Source organism: Oryza glaberrima, chromosome 5 (assembly GCF_000147395.1).
Source record: "Oryza glaberrima chromosome 5, OglaRS2, whole genome shotgun sequence".
NCBI classification, from domain to species: Eukaryota; Viridiplantae; Streptophyta; class Magnoliopsida; order Poales; family Poaceae; genus Oryza; species Oryza glaberrima.
Window position 1 is genome coordinate 11,030,286 of NC_068330.1, and position 16,239 is coordinate 11,046,524.

The 16,239-nt window shown below is 40.6% G+C and overlaps 1 protein-coding gene and 1 long non-coding RNA gene across 6 annotated transcripts; one reads left to right on the forward strand and one right to left on the reverse strand.

The window, feature by feature from the left end:
- Positions 1-2,452: 2,452 nt before the first annotated feature.
- LOC127775123 (pentatricopeptide repeat-containing protein At5g50280, chloroplastic) lies at positions 2,453-5,273 on the reverse strand. Its single transcript, XM_052301435.1, has 2 exons — positions 4,169-5,273; positions 2,453-3,865 (listed from the first exon to the last, which is right to left on the reverse strand). Exons 1-2 carry the CDS (start codon positions 5,230-5,232, stop codon positions 2,545-2,547), a joined length of 2,385 nt encoding a protein of 794 aa, XP_052157395.1. The 5' UTR covers positions 5,233-5,273; the 3' UTR covers positions 2,453-2,544.
- A 738-nt stretch (positions 5,274-6,011) lies between these two features.
- Positions 6,012-10,252, forward strand: LOC127772676 (uncharacterized). Of its 5 annotated transcripts, XR_008017445.1 has the most exons (8): positions 6,013-7,123; positions 7,355-7,478; positions 7,589-7,714; positions 7,818-7,880; positions 7,978-8,456; positions 8,557-8,654; positions 8,944-9,038; positions 9,703-10,252. It is a non-coding gene; the product is annotated as an uncharacterized LOC127772676 (long non-coding RNA). The 5 variants fall into 5 exon arrangements; XR_008017446.1 differs by having other exon boundaries at positions 6,012-7,123; positions 7,978-8,654; positions 8,949-9,038; XR_008017448.1 differs by having other exon boundaries at positions 6,012-7,123; positions 7,978-8,632.
- The last annotated feature ends 5,987 nt before the right edge of the window (positions 10,253-16,239 follow it).

Below are 16,239 nucleotides of genomic sequence, written 5' to 3' on the forward strand. Positions count from 1 at the left end.
AGCCGATGAGACCGCAAAACGAAATAGACAAAAATATTTCGCTTGCATCAGTCCACAGCATCAACACCAATGTTAAATTGCAGAAATGAACCTGATTTGGTGAATCAGAAGTCTCACATAGACTCCACCAAGGCTCATTGACTGCAGTGCTCACTGTCCTCGTGTGCGCATTGGGATTGCTTGTAGCATTTGGGATAGGTTGGCACAAATTAGATTTACAAATGGTACACTTACCTGCTATGAGTAAAACTGCTTTAATGTTTTCTCAAAATTATTATGTTGAAATTTCTCCAGCCTTTTGTAATTTACTACTTTCCTTTAAGAAAAATTGCCCGTTATCACTGTGGCACATATTTGATAAATAAATCATCAAAATTACATTAGAATTCATAAATAAAATGAGTCTCGGTAAAAGGAAATGAAAAAAAATGCAAATATTCATCCATCAAGGCGTAACTACAGACAAAAAAAAGAGTACATTCTGTTCCGAAACCAAGATAGCCTAAGCCGGTGTTACATTATTATTATACATAGAAAAGCAAAGTACATTATTTACAAAAAAATAGAGAAAAAAAAGGGGGATAATGTCTATCTTGGCGTCAAACCATGCTCAATCCGGTAAAGAAAATCCAATTTCCACATCACCCCTCGCTCGCTCGCTCGTCCAGGGCGATCAGATTCTCCCCCCTCCCTCCCTCCACCTCTCCACCTGGTTTTCTTTTTTGGCACCGCATTACTTTCCTATTTTAGTAAATTTATACACCTAAAGTTTACACATCTAAACCAAAAGTTTATAAGTCAAAAGTTTATATATCCGATTCAAATTTGAATTTGAATTCAAATTTTTTTTATATATAGTATTTCTATACATCTAAAGTTTATACACCTAAAGTTTATAAACCTAAAGTTTATAAGTCAAAAGTTTATATACCCGTTTTAAATTTGAATTTGAATTATATCCGATTCAAATTTGAATTTGAATTCAAATATTTTCTGTATATAGTATTTCTATACGTCTAAAGTTTATACACCTAAAGTTTATAGATCCAAAGTTTATAAGTCAAAAGTTTACATACAAATTTGAATTTGAATTCAAATTTTTTATATATAGTATTTCTATACATAAATTTTTCTAACTTTTGTTTTTTTAAAAAAAAATTGTGGTGTACTGTAGTAGGAAGAGAAGAAGGGGAGGAGGAAGGGGAGAAGTGGGAGGAGGTATTGCCTATAGGGGGAGGGGGGCGGATCCGATCGCTGGGCAATCGCCCATTAGCCCCCCCCCCCCCCCCCCCCATGATCCATCACCCACTAGACTACAAGCTATCTTGTCCACTTTCTAAATTGGCAATAAGAAAAAAAAGGTAGCGCACGAGATCGAAAGTGGATAAATAAAGAGACAAGTATTTAGACCGGTTCAGGTCTTCTCGACGAGAATTAATACTCTACTTATGTTCGGAGATTGTATCCGTCGGGTGTTGTATTGATCTGACGATCTAGTTGCCGTTATGCTATCACGCCTAGAAATTTAATCAAATTTTCAAACTATTTTGTGTATAAATCACGACAAATTAGTATACAGATCCAAACGTAAATAAAACATAAATACTTACAGAAGAGAAACTTAGTTCTCACACTAAAAAGAAAGCAGCAGCAGAAAAGGCGTCCTAGCGGGGCTCTAGCTCTATGCACAGGCAAAACTCAACTAGGGTATAAACATTGGTTCTCTAACATCGTATTCAACGCAGAAGCACTGCACTTCTAAAAGGGGAAATAATAGCATGAGCAAGTACAAGTCACACCAAAAGTGCAAACGTGCAAGGGGAGACAAAGTAAGGTTTGTGGCTATTTGGATAAAGATAGTAGTAAACATTTATAGTTTACAACAGTAAAACAATTGATTAATTAAGGCAAGATTAAATCTCCACTAAATAACGCTGCACCACGTTGAACAGACCCAACCAAACCACTTGAACTGCGCTAGTTCATTAAGTCAAATTAATTAAAGGAGTGAGATTAATCACGGAGAAACTGGTTGATCACTAATAATTACCGGCACGGCTATTCGAATAGTTTTACTTTAACCAAAGATGCACAACTGTACCCACAAGACACAATTCCGCACATGTTGCCATGGCCCGAAGTACTACCATAGTATTGCAAGGGGGGAAGTCGTACGAAGGGAAAAATCATGACAGGATCCTTCACATAACTTCCCCTAATCAAACGCACCACACTGCAGATTTCGTCCCTACCTTTGAAACTGATCGGGCTCGTATCGGGTACCAAATTTAAGATTCAGTAACTGACATGTCTAAACTGTATCAAGCCCTGGATCGGTAATTTGATACAGGCATAACAATCTAGATCATTATTGCATACATTTGAATATGATACTTTAACCGTATTTTTGACTTGAATGCTTTAAGAGAATTAAAATATGAACACCATGAACTTCCTGAAAGTTCATTTTATATGCTGCTGTAATGGATAAGGGATGAACATCCAGAATACAAGGTAAGGTCTAATGTACACATAAGAAAAGCATCACAAAAATCTTTTCCTTGGGTACCCATAGACATGGTTCATCATAGAACGTTTTTTTCTGTTCTTCCAAAACTCATCCTTCTTCTCCTTCCTATGTTTTAGGCTGGACTTTCCTTTTAAGATTCCCACTATGGCATTCTTATCCTTTATGTTCTTTCTTGCAGCTTTCACATCCAATGTATTCAATAACTTTTTATATGAACTAACATCAGGCAATTGTCCACTTCGAACCATCAGCTTGTGGTAATAGAATGCTCTCGAAAAGTCACGAACATGGGCATACGCATAAATCATTGTAGAGTATGTTACAGAATCTGGTTTTAATTCCATAGCAGCCATCTCTTTCAAGAGTTGGGGTAATTTATAATGTTGTCCTCCCCTTGCAAAAGCATTCATCAAAATGTTGTATGTCATTACGGTAGGCTGCAAACCAGCCCTTCTAAACTCATATATAACATCCGTTGCCTGAACATACAGCCCATGTTTTGCCAGACCATCAAGCACCATGTGGAATATTACCCTAGTTCCAGGAACCTTTTCATTGATCATTGATCTCCATGTCTCCATTAGCTTCTCCGTGTCACCAGCCCTCCTAAACATGTCAATCAATGCTGTATATGTTTCTAAGGAAGGCTTAAGTCCTTCTCTTTTCATATCCACATAAGTCAAATAAGCCTTTTCATGCAATCCATTAACTGCATATGCACAAAGCAGTGAAGTGTATGTAGAAGACGTTGGCATAATGCCATCTGTCTTCATCCTTAAGAAAGCATCTTCAGCCTTTTCACTCATTTTCTTCTGTTGCCCATAAACACGTATGAGAAAGTTGTATGATCTCGCATTTGGTCGTAGTCCTAAATCTTGCATCTCCAGCAGTAAAGACTCAAGAACTTCTGGCTGCAATCTTCTACAGTAAGCACCCATAAGGATATTATAGGTCATTGCTGTCGCACTCAAGCCTTTCTCTTTCATCTCAACGAAAACTCCCTCTGCCTCTTCAATTTGATTGGCTTTGCAGTAAGCATTTATTAATGTGTTATACATGCTCGTGTTTGATGCAATTCCTTTCTTCTCCATTGCTGACTGTATGATAAGAGCTTCAGTTTTCAGACCGTTGTCACAAAAGATCTTGATAAGAGAAATACAAATGTCCAAGCTCCACTTGACACCTTTTCTTTCCATCCGTTGGAAGAATTCCCATGCATCCTTGGCAGATGTCTTGCTCTTGTTCATTACATCTAACATGATTAAGGATGTTATGTGGTCAGGCTGGATATTTTTCTTTTCCATGAGCTTAAATACTTTCCAGGTATCATCATATCTGAAAGAATTGAAAAAAATGCTCATTGGAATGAGTACATAAATTAGAAAATTTACGGTTAGAATGCAGCTCACTCACTGGTATGAAATTGTCCTTATGTTTAGTAATCAATGCAGCTGTGTATTAAGAATTTTCAAACACAAGACTAATATCTTTTCAACTGCCACCAAACAACATATGTTCCATGTTCCTCACAGTTTCGTACTGTCTAGATCTCATTATCATAAGAAGTTCATCAACATACCATTCAGAAATAGCAGAGCAAATCAAACTATTAAGAGAACAAAAGAGGATGGTGTTCACCTTCCGCGATAGGCTAGGCCTGACATTGCAGCATTGTAAAGGACAGCCTCACTGAATCTCCTCTCGGGAGGCAAACTCTCCACAATCTCCAGCACCTCATCGGCCATCTGAGCCCGTCCAAGCGCCACAACAGCGAGCAGCCATGCCTGCGGGGGCAACAACAATGGCTCCTCCTCCGGAGCCTGCATCCATCGGAGAAGGTGGAGACACCCCAATGCCAGCCCCTCCTCCCCCATCCTCCTCATCAGCTCAACGCATTCCTCCACACTGAGTGCTCCGCGGCCGTACCCCGCCAAGAACTCGGCAAACGCCTGCCCGTCGACCGCGGGGCTCCTCGCCAAGGTGAGAATCTCTTCCATGGCCGTGGTGGTGCTCACGCTGCTGCTGGCCTCCTCCTCTTGGCCTCGCAAGAAGAAACCCGGGTCCGACCATTCGCAGCCACCTCCATCTTCGTCTTCCTCCTCCTCCTCCTCCTCCTCCTCTTCTTGGTGATGCTGTACCTGAACCCGCCCCCGAAAGGAGCTCATAGGGAGGTCCCACTCGCCCACCTGCCCGCCGTCGTCCACACCGGATTCTCGAATCCCCGATCCCCCGGCAGCGTCGCCATCGGGTGCGCCCCACCCGACGCCGCCCCCGCCCTCGCCAACACTATCGTCTTCGTCCACCGCGCCGACGAGGTGAGCTCCGGAGGGGCCGGCAGATGGTGCCCATCTCCACTCCTCCTCGTCCTCCTCGTCGGCGTCGGAGTCGGCGTCATCTTGCCCCAAGAAACGAGGTCCGCCGGGACGGGCGGCGCAGGGGTTTCGCCACGGCCGGATTGCGGAGCGGGAGTGGGAACGGAGGAAGCGTTTGGAGGAGAGGGAAGATCCAGGACAGCGGAGGCAGAGGATTGGAAGGGTCGGAGGCGGCAAGGAGGAGGAGGAAGAGAGCAGCGGGTGGGCTCGCAGCGCCATCTCGCCTCTCTCTCTCGTGGCGGAGGCAAGACAAGGGAAGGTGGAGCTGTAGAAACCGCTTTCGCAATTCGCCTCGTAAGATTTTCTTCTCGTTTTCCTTTTTCTTTTCATTTCTTTCTTATCTATACTAATATAAAAATCTATACTTCTATAATATATTCTTACTAGCAAAATGCCCTTGTGTTACACCAGGTAATGATATGGTGACTGAAATTTGATTTGAACTATTTTTATGAAGAAAATGAATTATAATTTAATGAAATATAAAATTTTCTGCAATATTAATTACACTCTTTTAAATTATAGCAAAAGTGGTATTGCATTGCAACGAAAAGAAAAAACAGATAAAATTAAATTAAAACATATTAAATTCTAATTAAATTCTAATATTTGGTATTTTTTAAATAGGTATGTATATAATTAAATTAGTTTATAAGTAAAGTAAGGGTAAGAAATAAAATGTTATGGTTGGATTTAACTGTTATTAAATTTTTTATATTAATTACACTCATTGAAATTTTCTTGGAATTTACATAGCTTAATTGCTAATTTTGATAATACAAATATCATTTCAGCATTTATTGAAATAAAAATCTAAATAAAAATCATTTTTTTCTCTATGGGCCTTTTACAGCCCACAAGATAGCAAAGTCTACTTAATACCCCATACCCCCATACTCCTCCTCTCTCGCTTAGTGGACCGTCGGCCCACGTGCGGCCCAAGTGGTGCAGCCCAAACCCTCGATCGATCTCAGCCGTTTGTTTTGATGGACGCCTCAGATCAGTTTAAAATTGATGAAAACCTAACCCTAACCCTAACCCTCCCCTTACCCTCCCCCCAGCCGAGCCGAGCCGGCCGCCTCCTCCTCCCCCTCTCCCTCTCCCTACCGGCGCCTCTCCCCCTCCCACTCCCCCCTCCCCCCAGCCGGCCGACTCCCCCGCCACCGGCGCCGTCCCTCCCTTCTCGCTGGCACGGCGTGGCGACGGCGGGGTGTGGCGGCGGCGCCGCCTTTCCCTACGGCGAGCGGCGGCGGCGGCGCCTCCCCCACGACGAGCGGCGGCAGCGGTGCCTCCCCCGCACCGAGCAGCGGCGGTGGTGGCGGCGGCGGCGGCAGCGCCCTCCCCACAGCGCGACGCCCCTCCCCCCTCTCTCCACTTCTCCCCCTTTCTCTCTGTGTGGCGGCGGCAGGAGGGCCGGCGACGCCCTCCCCTCCGCTAGATCGGGGGGAGGGGAGGTGCGGCGGCGGTGGTCCCAGCGGAGCGGGAGGGGCGGCGGCCCGGACGGCGTGGAGGCGGGCGTTGGCGGCCGCCGTTTTTTTTTTTAAATATTTTCCATGGCTATTGCTAACCGAATCGGATTGTGTATGGACGAAAAACAGACGAAAATTAGATGTGACGACCGGAAAAATACGAATATTTATATTAGTTATAGATATTTATATCTATATCTATCTATACTAATATAAAAAGGAGGAGTTGCACCCCTCCAATTCTACAGGCCAAATCACATCCAACGCTCCGGATTCACCCCACCTTCCCCAAATCACATCCAACGCTCCGGATTCACCTACCTCCCATCGCATCCTCCACCTCCCCTCGGTCGCGTCTTCCCCCCTTCCTCCCCGCATTCACGAATCACACGTTCCCCCCAAACCCTAACCGTGCCGCCTCTCTCAGCCCATCGCACCGCCTCGCCTCAGATACCCAACGCCCGCGCCCCCTTCTCCACCTCGCCTCCACCGGATCCGGAATCCGGCCCTCTCCACTACGCCGCTGTCAGGTCGTCAATGATCCCTTCATTGCAGCACCATCAGGTCGTCGGCGCCGCCGCCCCTTCACTCTTCTCCCACCGTTTGTCGGCGATGATCACACCTTCGGCGCAACTGGATCCCTCTCCACAGCGCGTCGATGGCTTTTTTTTTCTCCCTTTCTGCAAGGCGGAGAAGGTGAAAGGGTGCAACAGCTACAGCTGTAGCTGCAAGAAATCCAAGCGCCTCAATCTGTAAGTTTCCAATTCACATAATCTCTCTCATCAATGGTAAAATTCGTCCATGTCGTACCGTAGCAGCGACAGCGTGGAGAAATTGAGTGGCTTCTCATTGTTCTTTTGTCATGTGTTCTCACTATTCTTTTGTCATGTGTAGGATGCTTTATTCATTTTGATTGGGCACTAATTTAGTTTGCTATCCTTAATGAAACCACTCATATAGTTTATCTATTTCTCTTAATAAAGGAAAGTTGAATAGAGGATTTTGAGTGATCGACAGTTAAGTGCCATTGTCCTGTTGAAACAACGATTTGGGATTACTGAAGATGACTTCCTCCTTGCTTGCGTGCTTGGTTCGCGTATAGAATGGGTAATGCTGCTCAATCTATCAGCTCATCCCTTTCTATTTTGAACAATTTTATTCTACTCATGATGATACTAATTGGCTTATGTTTGGTCGTATATGCATGTTGTCTCAAGTTACTCTCAAGTCTATGTGTGTGGTACTACTTGATGATATGATGGATGGTTTCCATGCTAGGAGATACCAGATTGCTGGTCACTTGAGGTTTTCCGATCCATCTTCCATGATTCTCTCACTAAACAGTAAGAAAACGGGATACTAAGTTCTACCATGGTTCCACCTATATTTCTATTATAGATTTCTCTCATGGGTGTAAACATGTTATTCTATTGAAATGGTATATAGGATGGTATTTCAGATGAAGCCTTATTTTCTTGACTACTTGACTTCTTGGAACTATGGAGTGAGGTCAGCAAACATTTGAATTACTACTGAAACATAGACTCATTTTGTAACTTCTGACGGGAATTGATACTGTGTAGAATGGATTTTTTTTTTCACATAGGTCTACAAAATTCTCAAGGGCAGATGCTTGTCACACATACTGGAGCAGATGGTCTTGCAAAATGCAGTATATTGAAGGGCATGTGAACCATCTACCTCTTTCTCTCATAATATTAGATTTGCTTATGTTAATATTGGAGATGTCGCTCTATTCAGTACATTTCTTCTCTTTTGTTTTGTTCTCATAGGCCTGGAAGACTGAAACTCAAATGCAATCATACTTTTTCACTTCTGTCATGTATCTGAGTATTATAGGCTGTGGTACTATACAAATTCTACAAGCTAACAATATTGTCTGTCTTTCTCTTATATACATACTACTCTCTGTTGCCCCTTCTCTTACATCGAGCATTGCATTATGTCTTTTAAGAAAGTCTGGATATATTTATATATATATATATGTGTGTGTGTGTGTGTGTGTGTGTGTGCGTGCGGGCGGGCGCGCGTGCGTGTGCGCCTTGCTTTTGCTTCAGGAACTAGGTAAATCAGTTTACTTTACAAGAAACCATCAGCTTTGGTTGTAACTTTATCAGATTTTGATGCTTACCTATTGACTAATCAAGTAAAATGGTTCTTTTAGAGTACCTCCTAGATTGTGCGCAACCATGTGGAGTCGTAGGTAATGGCTGCAGCTCATCCAGTGCCCGACAGCATAGGTCCTGGCTTTTTTATTACTCGGTAAATGTCTTTATAAATTTTTCAGTTCATACAATTTGTTCTAGACATAAAAATATACCGGGCTCCTAATGTTTTGTTTCTCATATATAAATATCGCCTTCAAATCGGTCAAAGCAATGCATACATAATAGAGATCTGAGTTAAAAAAAATTGTGCAGTCCTTCTTAGGTCAATATTTTTTTAAAAAAGATTGTGATACTCATATTTTGTGTTAAAAAAAATATATGTGATATATACACGTAACAGTGTACATCAGTTTTAACATATATGGGTTTGTGGCTTTTTGCAGTGCAGATAAAAATTATTCTCAAATATACCAGTTGCAGAGGACCTCAAACTTGGTTTTAATGGTGTTCAATGGTGTCTAGGCAAAATTGCTACCAGGTAAACCTTCATCTTTCTCTCTTCTTCTACCTTTACTATGGTAAACTAATTAACGATTTTGTGTTTTATTTATGTATAGTAGCTCTGACCGTCATTTTTCTGCCAACATGATCAATTATGTATGATATACACTATTTCTGGTTAGCTTTGTAGACTTGTGCAGATCTTTCCTAATTCATAATAATTGATTTTTTTTTCTGGTTGCATATCACTCTTAGTGCTATATTTTGTAACTTATGATTTCATTTATTATTTGGGAGACTTATGACTTATCTGCACTTGCTCTACTCAAAATCAAAACCTAAGGAGTCAGTGGCACTGATCATGCTTGTCACTATTTCAAAAAAGATGATGCCCTTCTATCTCAAAAAAATGATGATGCCCTTGTGATAAAAGAATACTTCTCTCTTCTGGCTTGGTTAGTTACTTTTATCATTGCAGATAATTGATTTTATTTGGTGCTGAAAAATATAATTCTTTTCTAAATTTCCAGGAAAGTATGTTAAAAATCAGCACAGAAGTGCAGAATTGAACTTTCTTTTTGCTAAACTCCTGGTGATGACTTGTCATATTGTTTTGTTAGCTCAAATCTGTATGTTTTCATCTGTTTCTAAAAAAAAATGCTATTTTTATTTAGCTCACTTCAGGTTGTTTATATTTTCAGATAGCTAAACCTACGTGTAGAGCCAAGTATAAGCATGTGGACAAGAATATGAGTTGGATAAGAATGAGTGGTTGGTTACCCAGATCCAAAAGTTAAGCTTTTGCCATGGCATGGCGCCTTGGTATTTAATAATAAGTTGAATATCCTTTTTTTTTTTTTTTGCTCTGCTACTATTACTATCTACATCATCTGTCTCAAGATAATTGTAATTCTAGGTTGTTTAGCATATACTCCTCATTAAGGTTTGAGAAAAAGACTATGGTGCCCCTCATTAAATGGTGTATAGATGAAAGTGAGAGGGTGGTTAAGGGTAAAATAGAGAAATTTAAATGAAATGATTGATGGGGCAATTAGTAGTACTCTAGAGTTACAACTGTTTTGGGATAAATTTTGAATCCTAGAAATTTGTATAGTTCAATGGATCTATTTTTCGGAACTGTAGGTTAACACCTCTCAGCAGGTACAAGAGGGATAAGTTTATTTCCTCCATGTTAATTTGACTTGACATGCACTGCCATCAGTAAATGTATAACAAAACTTTTGTTGTTTATTGAATTATGTTCACTGAGTAAGAGGAATGTTTTTTTTTTTTTTTTTTTTTGCGGGGAGTAAGAGGAATGTCACAAGACATTCTTGGCATTTTGATTATTTTTTTTATTATCCTTGGGCAATCATTTGATATGCTGATCTTACGTATGATGGCTACTAAATACGATCTTACATATTGCAAGAAAAGTACATTATTGTTTGAAGTAATAATAAATGTGAAGCATATATATGGTACAATCCTGACTCTGCTTCATAAGTAACCTATGGCAAGTTAAAAAGTCTTTAGTTTTAAAGCAAACGGGTCATTCTCCGAAAAAAGGCCCACATCATAAATCACATTCTGCCATGTGTTACGTGTTCACCATGTTCATCCTTATTAAAGCGAGCTGAAATGTGTTACGTGTAGATTTGAAGCAATCGAGTGCTACTATACTACCATCAGCCAAACTTCGAACTTAGCTTTCCCATGCTAACCGAACATTTTATCAAAATTGGAGACATACTATTGATCGCCTCTACTTATTTGGTATACATACGTGACAAATACGTGCATTGCATAATTACTAGTTATTTCAGAAATGCTTTTCATGCTATTAGGCTATTGGGAACCCTCTCCTCCGCACATAAAACGGAGCGATAGATTAACACATAATTAATTAAGTATTAGCTATAAAAAACTTAAAAATGGATTAATATGATTTTTTTAAAGCAACTTTTGTATATAATTTTTTTACAAAACACGTACTGTTTAGCAGTTTGAAAGGCATGCGTGCGGAAAACAAAAGAGATGAGTTGGGAACTCATGGGAAAAGAACACACCCTTATTCATTTGTGGTCATTTTTTCTTATATTATTTCAGAAGGTATAACTAATAGCGCGGACAAACTCATCTCACACTTATGGATTACCACATGCGCACCCATTCAACCCACGCTTTTATAAGAGGTTAAGTTTGAATCTTGTCGGAGATATGGGCCCGGGGGTATGCGAAATGAGGGGAATCTGCCTTCCCATCCTGCCACGTGTCCCTACTGTCTGGTCCTGCCCCCACATTCTGCGAACCGCTCCGCGGGGGGGGGGGGGGGGGGGGGGGGGGTCGGGGCCTCGGGGTGCCACGTCATGCCCCTCGGGCCCTTGCACCGCTTTGCCCCGAGGCCCTCGCCCAGCCGCCATTTGGCGGGGGGAGCGAGCGAGGAGGGGGCCTAGGCTGAACCTCCTTTAATGCGCGCAGCGCCCCAACTGCCCCCTGTCGCATTTAATGCAGTGGGGCAGACGTGCGGCGTGCTAAACTGACGCGCGATGGTCAAGAATGACCGGTCTGTGACCGGCCTGACGCCGGTCACGTCTGACTGGACGGACAACCGTGCTCCCACGTCGCATCTGCTTCCGGTAGAGTGGAGGTAGGTATGACCCGTCCCATCGGAGGGTCATTCGGACGGCGGCCACCACAAGTCTTCACCCATTAATGAGGGAATGACAGGGCTGTCTCCCGTGTCAGGCGAGGGACGGCGCTGGGCCCCGCTCAAGGACAAGCTGTGGTTTAGCTTCCAGGCGAAGGCACGGGTCGAGTTCCGGTCAAGATAGGGTAGGTCCCCACCCGAAAGAAGAGTAGGTAGAGGCGGTGCATGTGGTATCCCCTTGAGGTATAAAAGGAGGACCTTGCCCACCGAGAAAGAGGACGACTCTTAGAAAACCTAAGCTCGTGGAGGAGGGAATGAAGAGTGTTCTCCCGAGTTTAGGAACCCTTGTAACTCTCAGTCTAAATCCCATTCACAGGAGTAGGGTATTACGCTTCATAGCGGCCCGAACCTGTATAATTTGGTGGTGTGCGAGCTAGCTAGGAGCCTTGGGAACGGATACGTGATTTCTAGAGGCGAGCTTTTTCCCCCGGCCGAACTCACGAAAGGGGGGTCTCATGATCTCCCGCTAGAGAGGATCACTCCTCGACAAATCTTATAGCTCGGAACTATCTCCCTTTGCACAGAAAACGGTGTAGCTTATTAACGTGGGATGAATTAAGTATTAGTTAAAACAAATTTGAAAAATGAATTAATACGTTCTTTTAAAGCAACTTTCCTATAGAACTATTTTTTGCAAAAAATAAACTCTATTTAGCAGTTTAGGAAGCATATACACGTGGAAAACAAGAGAGCTGAAAAACCTCAACCAATGAAGTAATATCTCCGTCCCAAAATAAGTGCAGCTATGGGTATCCGTATCCAACGTTAGATTGTCCGTCTTATTTTGAAAATATTATGAAAAAAATTAATCACACATAAAATAATATTCATGTTTTATTATCTAATAACAATAAAAATACTAATCATAAAAAATTTTTAAATAAGATGAACAATCGAAAGTTGGACATAAACATTGCAAAACTGTACTTATTTTAGGACGGATGGAGTAAGTCCTAGAAGAGTTGCGATCTTAGAAGACATGTTGGCTGCTAACTCACCTAACGCGTAGGTCAGTTCTCTTTTTCTTTTATTATTTTAGTCGTCCAAACTACTAGAGCATATCAAAAATTAAAGAGAACTTCCCAAAAAAAAACTAATATTCTTATAGAACGTTTAAGGTTAATTTGGAACAAACTAAAAAATATTAAAAAATATTAAAGTAGTAGAACTAAAGTTTTTTGTGCTCCTTTGAAACAATAAATGGGCATTTGGTATTTCCACAAAATTTATGTGAAATTGCTTAATTCAAAGAAATTTCGGAGAATTTGTGATAAGGGATTGGACCTCATGGCGAACTCCCAAAATGCTATGCTTGTCCTACGAAATTATCCAATCCAAATAATATGTGTTTTAGAATGTGAATGCGTAAGGATTTAACTAGATATGCTACTTTGATTTATACGTTTTCTTCATACTTGTGATTTTATTCATACATTTGTGTATTTGTACTTTTAGTGGTAATAAATCATAGTTAGATACTTTTCAGTTAGGCCATCCCCAACCCATAAACTATCGAATAGTTTCTATACTTGCCATGTCATATAGACACTATGTACAGAAACTATATATTCAATGGGTGATGTCTTCAAATTAAATTCTCATCCAATCACATCTCTTCTCTCTCCTTTTATCCACCTATACCCTTGTTTTCATTCTTGATTCTTGTGTAGAGATGGTTTTTTTGCATGTGAAATGATTTCATCATCTTTTTACCTATCTTCTCATTAACTCTCTTGTCACATAAGAATTTTTGCTTATGTGGCAATGTATTTAATGTTATGAACACTAGATGATATGGAGGGTTAGAGATGGCCTTAACCGCATCGTATTTATTCCCACCTCTCTACATAATAACGTTTTAGTGGGTCATCCCTTCTTCAAAGGTAAGTCAAGGGGGGCGTCCTTCCCACTTGATCTGACATTATATTAGTATAACTCTAACATTTAGGTCCTCGCCATTTGTCCATATTTTTTAATAAGCCAAAACAGTTTATTAGGGAATAAAAATTAATTTGTAGGTAAAAACTTTTATATATGTGTTCGTAGCGACTTAAAAGTCAATATAAAAAAGAAACTACGTTGAAAATATCTTAAAGCAACTTCAAAATTAAGTTTGAAAAATTAAATTTTGGCTTTTGCTTTGCCTTATTAGGGCAACCACACTACAGGAAAAATTAACTATTGCACAGCAAATATTACAGCTATATATAAATTATTGCAATTAGTTACTTTGTTACCACAATTTTATTTTTTGTGGTATTTAATGATAACATATCGCCACAATATATAATTGTTGTGATATTTTGGAATTTTGTTTCCGGAATTATGATTTCTTCATGCTAATCTTTGTGAGCAGTGCACATAGGAAGGTTAATCATGTCAGAAATTGGTTTTGTCAGACAATCGAGAAAACTGACCATTGAATTGCAGGATTGTAGATATAATTTGCTTTGACATGTATATTACTGTTGATAGTTTTGGAGGAGTGATGTTAGTAGGCCACTGCCAAAATTTAGTTGATCATATGAATTTCCATAACACATAACCACTGTCAATTCTTACTGTTAATTGTTTATGAAATAGAGGAACCAATAGTACATGCTAATAAGAATCTTTGATATATGAGTTACAGTGGCCGTATCTGATGACAACCCTTATTAGTAAATTGAATTAACTACCTATAATCTGCATATCAAAATATTTCAGTCCAATAAACACTTCTGAAAATTCAGAAGCTAGTTTTTGTACACTACGCTAAAATTTGCGTTTGTGAATATGAAGGCTAGAAAATAACAAACATAACGAATTTAAATAAAACAGACAACTTCTCTGCAGACCAATATATAGATCGAGTGTGCAAAATCAAATTTTCTGCTTTAGTCCTCTTGATTTTACCATTGATTTACTTGTTCATATCTTAATTTGTTTAGGAAAACATCTCTACGTGTATACAAGAAGCTAGTTAACACACTTTTACTAATCAGAGAGACAAGTTGTGGCAAGGTTTGCTCATTACATCAACACATAAACTCTGTTTTTTCTTGTTAATATCCTTAATTGCCAGTCATATATCTTTTTTTAATAAGTAGTTTGCTTGACTTTCTAAATACTGTTGCTCTTGATTGATTTGCATAACTAAGTAGTAGGGTCTAATTATAGGAGAAACATGTGCTTTCCTGGATTAAAAAAAACACTTTCATGGAGTTATGATTAATGATAGAGCAGATTATGTTAGTATTTATGTACAATAGTTATTGTTGACGGTCCTTAAATCATAATAATTGACCGTCAATACCTGCATATAATAAAATAAAACATGGTATCCAACTTAGTGGTAGGTATTATTACTAATCATTTTCACTAGTGTTGGTGAAATATGTGTATGCAGGTATTTTGAGAAGAAAACACATCCGTAGGCGACAAACTGCACCTCTGCACATTCAGGACACATTTACACGGATTGGAAGCCCCATAAGTCAATTAAACAACTTCAAATGGGCCCAACTATCATGCCAATGGGTTGAGGGCCTCAAAATTAGTGTCCACGATGAAAAACAGGCTGAACGGAGCCGTCCCGGGTTCGGCCGAGCCTCCAGTTCGGCCGAACCCTTTTTGTGGCCGTTGATTGCCAAATTTGACGTGGACGGCCCTGATTACTTCCTAATGGCGGTTCTGGGGTAGTTTGGTCATTTCGTATAGACTATAACCATCATACCTACCTATAAAAGGAGGAGCTCACTCTCATTCCAAGACACACAACTTTGAGCTGAATTACAAGAGACTCTATTGTATGTTTTGTACATTAGAATAAGATAGAGAGTGAGGGGAAGCTCTGGAGGAGTGCCCGGAAGTTTGGCGCTCATCCGACTTCTTCCTCGACAAGTGTAGCTTTGTAGGAGGAATTCGGGAGGAGTACCGGAGCTGTCGGTACACTCTGCTCCGGATTCGGAGAACTTCTTCTATAAAGTAAGCATTCGTGTTCCTTTCTTTTGTTATTTAATTATTTAGTCTGAGTAAGATATATTTCCATCTTTGCGGGTTCATTGTTTAGTATTCATACTAAGTGCTCTAGCACTAGGACTCTGGATAGAGAAGGAAGTTCCTGCGCGAGTATTAGAGTAGTAATTAATAACTTAGACGTGGTGTCTAGGTTAGAGATTACCTTGTTTGTTGTGTATCCCACGGATTAGTCAGAGGTAGGCGGCAGGTGGTGACATCCTGAATTCCATCCTACTAATCCTCCACGTTCGGATACATCATAGAGCTATAGCCGGAACCACGCTAGCAGACTAGCAGGGGTCTGTGCCCGAAGCAACAGATAGAAATTTACCTCTAGCTTAGCTTAGATAATTAAAGCACATAGAAAGTCCCCTCTTGCTTGCCTACCTATAGTTGTTGTCCTTGAATCGTCTTAGCCTTAGATAGATTACACACGTTCCCTGAGTTCGATATCCTTTAGGGGTCACCCAGAGGTAAAGTTCTACATCGGTATTCTGTGAGCTTGCGGATTTATCTGTGGTCATAAGAA

Coding starts and splice junctions, on each gene's coding strand:
- LOC127775123 (XM_052301435.1), bottom strand. CDS start 5,232: ATGAAAAGAAAAAGGAAAACGAGAAGAAAATCTTACGAGGCGAATTGC. Junction 3,866..4,168: donor GGCCTAGCCTATCGCGGAAG/GTGAACACCATC, acceptor CAATTCTTTCAG/ATATGATGATACCTGGAAAG.